General features: G+C 35.0%; 1 protein-coding gene across 5 annotated transcripts in view; it reads left to right on the plus strand.

The window, feature by feature from the left end:
• LOC111865116 (growth factor receptor-bound protein 10) overlaps nt 1-6,000 on the plus strand; it is a 129,533-nt gene extending 123,533 nt beyond the window's left edge. For all 5 annotated transcript variants that reach the window (XM_023852851.1, XM_023852852.1, XM_023852854.2 and 2 more), the window contains one exon: nt 622-6,000. In XM_023852851.1, coding sequence (XP_023708619.1) covers nt 622-816 — 195 coding nt within the window. In that variant the 3' untranslated portion in view covers nt 817-6,000. The remainder of the gene's footprint in view (nt 1-621) is intronic.

Here is a 6,000-nt window from a genome sequence, read left to right on the forward strand (position 1 = left end):
GTCTTCTGGGATGCAGAGGGGTTTATTCTGGCCGAATTCCTGGAACCTGGGCAAACCATCAATGCTGCTCATTATGTCCAGATGCTGCACAAGTTCCGTCATGCATTGCGTGATAAATGTCCGGGATGAAACATCATCATCCTGCATGACAGCGCTTGGCCCCACACCGCTCGCCTCACATTGGAAATAATTGCAAGGATGGGGTGGGACATTCTTCCATACCCCTCCTATAGCCCTGATCTGGCATCCTCCAACTACCATCTTTTCGGATTTGTGAAGGATCAGCTGCATGGACAACGTTTTGAGACAAGGGAGGCAATTCAGAAATCAGTGCGTCAGTGTCTTAGGATGGCTGGAACGGAATTTTACAGAAGGGGAATTTTCAAACTCCCAGAATGCTGGGAGAAATGTGTGCAAAGAAGTGGTGATTATGTGGAAAAATAAGAAAGGTCTGTAGATTGAGGTGGTGTATTTGACAATAAGAAAGCATGTTACTTTACAAAAAATTGTTGCTCATGACTTTCAGTACGACCCTCATATAATATTTGTTTTTTATACCTCCAGTTTTAATACATGAAAAGGGACAAGAATGACGTTTTGTGATATCATGTGTCTGTACAGGTATTGGACCCACTGCGAGATTCAGTGTGTTATTCTCTGGACAGTGGCGTGACCAAATTCTATGACCTCCTTCAGCTGGTTGAGTTCTACCAACTGAATGCCGGATGTCTGCCAACGCGACTCACACACTATGTTGTGCAGAATCCCACCGGTCCTTTGTATGCAGAGAAGCAGATTATACCAGCAAGTTTCTGATGCTGTCAATAGTGCTTTGTTTGCAGAGAAGCAGATTATACCGGCATGTTTCTGATACTGTCAGTAGTGCTTTGTATGCAGAGAAGCAGATTATACTGACATGTTTCTGATACTGTCAGTAGTGCTTTAAAATTCGCTGCAAGACAATCAAGATGGCTTGATGACTAACATGCCTCTTTTATTATACTCAGACAGTATTAAAACTTTCATACAGGGTCAGTATACATATTCATCTTTTTATTTTCATAATAAGAACAAAGAGTTTATAAGGCTGAGGTTAACGTGCATAACGAATCTCATAGTTACTCTGTGACCTGACATTTTCCAATGTCATATCAACATTCACTTGGTGTGTTTTATATGGTCATGCATTTTATTTATGTCTGTGGGACTCCTTATAGTTCAGTAATTCCTTAGATAAGATTTATTTAGAGCAGCGGTTCTCAACCTGATGTTCTCATTGTAAGCATATCCTGGTGATAGCACTTTATTAAACAGTTGGTATACTTGCCTAAATGCTGGAAAGTTCTTGGTTTGTAGAGTGTGGCATATTAAATTATGGTTTGTAACAAAATTTGTATGGCCAGAATTTTCAGACCTTGTGATATGAGAATTGTTAATATATACAGTAGAACCCAGATTAATTTGACCTTTGGTTATGCAACATTCCATGTTATCCAACTTGACTTGAGCACCTGCATAAAAATTGTCGTGATGGGAGAAATTGTGGTGCAGTACATTTTCTCCCTTGCCCTGCTGACACAATGTTAGCATGTCAGTATTATTTTCATGCTCTTGTTTCATGATACAGTTGTGAATCAAGTTCTGAAGATATATTTCGTCTTGTTTTTAATTTTAATTTTATTATTCAGCATTTTCGGTTATCCAGCCACCCTTCAGTTCAGTTTAGGTCAGATTATCGAGGTTTTATTGTGTGTTTACATTCATATATGTGTATCTTTCTTGGATCCTATATTTTTATCATTATGAAGATCATTATATACGAAAATATAAACAGAAGGATACACAGTAAAATCTACAGAGTTCAGATTTTTTTTTAAATTTATGGAGTTCTTCCCACGGAAGTTAAAGGCTGTATAAATGCATTGTATTGATCTCACTTTCCTTTTTATAGACAAATTCATGAAGTTAAGTTTTACTGTATTTTCTGGATGCTGGCAGTCAAGTAATGAGAATTAGAAGTTGAATTTTAGGAATTTAAGAGTTTGAGACAGATTGGTTAATTATTGTGAATATATAAATTAATTTGCACGAAGGAAGACCAATACATTGATATTAATATAAATACTGTTCATATATACAAAACAATTGTTTTATTGAAAGACCACATTGATATTAATAAGAAGTATTGGATCCGTTATTTCAAAACGACACATTATAATTATAAATAGAACCATATACATCTTCTGCAACTGTCATTCTATTCACACCCTTCAGCCCAGCAGTATTTTCTCCACGTTTTAATGTTCACAGCCAAAAGACTTGGACCATAACATACATAGGTCTTAATGTTTCAGGTAATGGTTACAAAAATATGACTCTTATTTTTCACATAGCCCATTGTCTTGAATTTTTTCAAATGCATCATTTTGAAAACTGGATCTGTTTGTATCATACTTTTCATAAGAGAAATTATGAGACAGATTTCGATTGAAATATAGGAGAAGATGGAAACTGATATAAGTAATCAGAAGGAATTAAGTTAAAAATGGAATAGATCAGCAATTTGATTGTGCCAACATGGGTTTCTCTTCCCTTGCCAGTATCAAGACTTCTAATGATCACGTCCACAAAACTTTATGTATACAGTGTGGGATAAAGTCATAGCTCAGGACAGACATTGGTTCTTGTTTTGGTATGTAATCTTATGCATAGCTGAAAAATGTTATTTTCTGGGATATAATGCTATTTAATATTCATATTCATAATCCAGACTACACAGCATTACATCCATGAAATCCAACATTTTATTTTTGGAAGTTTTGTAAGATTCGATGTTTCACTCTCGTGGTAAAGAAATTATAATAGTTTTTTCTGTCATGGCATGTTTGATAAGTAGAAATCTCATATGGAATTAGAGAAGTTGTGAAATGTCTGTCAGTTAATCAACATAAAATCTTCAAATCACACCTATTCACGACTGGTTTTGAAAGTATAATTGGTATGTCTGTCTTGAATTCCAGGGAAAAGAGACTGAATGGAAATGACTCAAAATGACATAGCAAAGAAAACATAAACTTCTAATATAGAGAACATTTAAGTTTTTAGTTTTTTTGTACTATGATTTTTAATTTATGGAATTCATTAATTTAATATATGTAACAATTCATCATTAGATATTTACTTTACTGATCTTATTGATAAATGATCATAATTCATTATATTGTGAATTTCTTTCTGTTAATCATTTTACACTAGTGTAAGTGATTCTGTATTTTTAAGTTATGCAGTGAAGCAGAGAAAAGAAGAGAAATAATAGTTTTGTAAAATTTTTTTGGACTTTGCCCCCTTAAAAGCCCTCATGATGTCAATATTTTGAACACAGGTACAGATTGGATTCTGACTTCTGAGTTTTTGAAACGTAAGGTTATCTAAATAACATTTCAGTAGTCAATTCCCACTTCACAAACAACACACTGCATCTCTGTTGCAAAGTAAACCACTGAATTCTGTTTTGCAATATAATTGCTCTTTGTTGTGATAATTGTGTGAAAAGAAGTATACTGTGTGCGAAAAATGCAGAGAGCAAGGATATTAAAACCAATTAATAACGATCATTGTGCTGTAAAGAGTTAAATCTAATAGTTTCCTAATATTTTAAATTTTCTTTACCCCTGAAAGCGCATGGATGAAGTTATGGTATTCTGACAAAATTGGGTTACTCAGTTGAGATACAGTTTGTTATGACATAAAAATCAGCAGCAGTTGCTCAGAAGGTGCAAGACGTGCTACCTCTGATCATACTGAAAATAATGAAATGTCATATCTTAAAGTGATAAATAGTCTGAATAAATTCTAATAGTAAACCAGCCAGCTGACACCATAACCCAATTTGTTTTCTGCATTTCTAACACTTAATCTTTTTACATTAAAGAATGGTAATCAAGGATTGTAGCTTGAAGATGGAGTCCCGAAATTCCTCTGAAACTTTTGAACCTATTGGCATTATATCTCATCAGACCGTAATCCTCAAATGTCACAAATGATTTCATATGTCTGTGGCACATTTTCCAGTTGTGTAGGAGCTCATGAGTCATTACTAAACTGAAGAAGTATTTATGACATGGATCAAAGTATGACGTCTTCCTTATGATATTTGTTTGCCGTATTTGCCAGAATTTAGTGAACTTCTCACAAGATATAATGTGCATCCAAATTTTGAAAATTAAATTTAAAAAGATATCAGCAAGTCAGTTTAAAAAAAAAATTTAATTACTTGTAAATATGGGACACAACACACTGAATACTTAAGCAAATCATTTGTTGATTATTTGTGTGTAATTCTTTACAGAAGTTTGCTGTTACTGATTATCACACATTGCACACTACTTTTTTTTAGTTAAAGAATACATTTCATTTTAGACATCCCAATTGCAGTTTTATATTTTATATAGTCACAACACATAAAATATTAACTAGTTTCATTAAATAACATTTTCAGTTTTAGTTTCAGTTAATATACCAGTACTGAGGCCATGGTATTCAGTCTGTGGATTGACCCCCTCCACATCTTCTTTGAGCCTTTACTCTGACCCTTCCATCACACTTTCCTGTATTTTCCTCCCACCATTTAGCCACTCTGTTCAGAGTAATGTTTATAGTGATAACCTTGTGGTAACCTTTCCTGGAAACATACTGTCACCTGTAGGGGAGACTGTTAATGGTGTTTGGATTGGTGAATGGATTTATTGACCACTTATAACACAGTTCATAAGTACAAGTAATATTGCAGCACCACCACTAACCTCAACAATTCACAAATCATCACAGTACTCACTAAGCCTTTATCCAGCCTACTGTGTTTTCACCAGCTGTTCCCTGGCAACGGCTTCTAACAGTGGAGATTCTTCAGCTTAAAACTCTCAGATCCTCTCTTCACAGCCCCCTGTCCAGAACTCAATTGAACTCTCAACTGACTTTTTCCCTTGCTTATAACATCTTAGCACTGATCACATAGAAACACCCTGTTTCTATTGTTGTAGTCCAAGTGTTGCATTATCAAAAATCTGCTGCCTAGCAATGGGAACGTGTTTACCTAGCCATTGGCCAGAAATGGTCGATTTTTAGAGTCACCTTTTAGCAGTGGGTCTATACACCACAATACACTGTGGACTGGTTAGTATAGATTTGAGGAGGCTGCAGAGGGCCAGTGGTTGCCAGAGAGGCAGTAGCTTTGAGCTTCATGTCATTCTCATTGTACATGAGACTTCTTTCGTTGGCTTCAGATCTGAACTAGAACACATAATATGTGCCCAGTTTTTCAGAAAGAGAAAGTAAGCATTACATTCTGGCAATACAGTAATTTAAACAATCCACATAGATTAGAACTGTTTGAAGACAAAGAAATGAGGTTATTCATATATTCATAATTGTTCTGCAGAAGAGACGATACCGAAATACAATTATATGTAACAAATTATAGGTTCTGTAGTATTCCTTAAGAGATGATAACGTGATACACAGATTGTCCAGCAACATTTTCTTTTTAGAGTCAATGTCATACGTGTAGTATACTGCTGCATAGAAGTGAGAAGAGTTTTCTTGCAGATAAGACAATCATGTTAATATTGCGAGTCTGATGGGGTTGAGAGCTGCTGTATCAGTTCTTTATAAAGAACTCGGACACTGAAGTGACTGACTGCTCCATGGTGTGAGGCCGAGTTTGTGTGACTTGTTAATATTTCATTCTGTCTGTATGGTAACAGTTTTTGTGTACAATATGTTTCGTTCTCACTGTTATTCCAGGAACATTATATGCTAAATGCTCTCACAAGCACTACACACCCATATGTGTTCCTTTATTCAAAGGACCAGCTTTGAACCTCTAACTTCATGTTTGAAAAAACACTTTTTTTTCTATAATTCTGTGTGTCAAGATGTAAGCATGTAACTCAGTAAATTGGAAGTTTATTCAGGTTATAATAAAAGCTGTGTTGTACATTA

This window comes from Cryptotermes secundus, unplaced genomic scaffold, assembly GCF_002891405.2.
Source record: "Cryptotermes secundus unplaced genomic scaffold, Csec_1.0 scaffold2, whole genome shotgun sequence".
Classification (NCBI taxonomy): Eukaryota; Metazoa; Arthropoda; class Insecta; order Blattodea; family Kalotermitidae; genus Cryptotermes; species Cryptotermes secundus.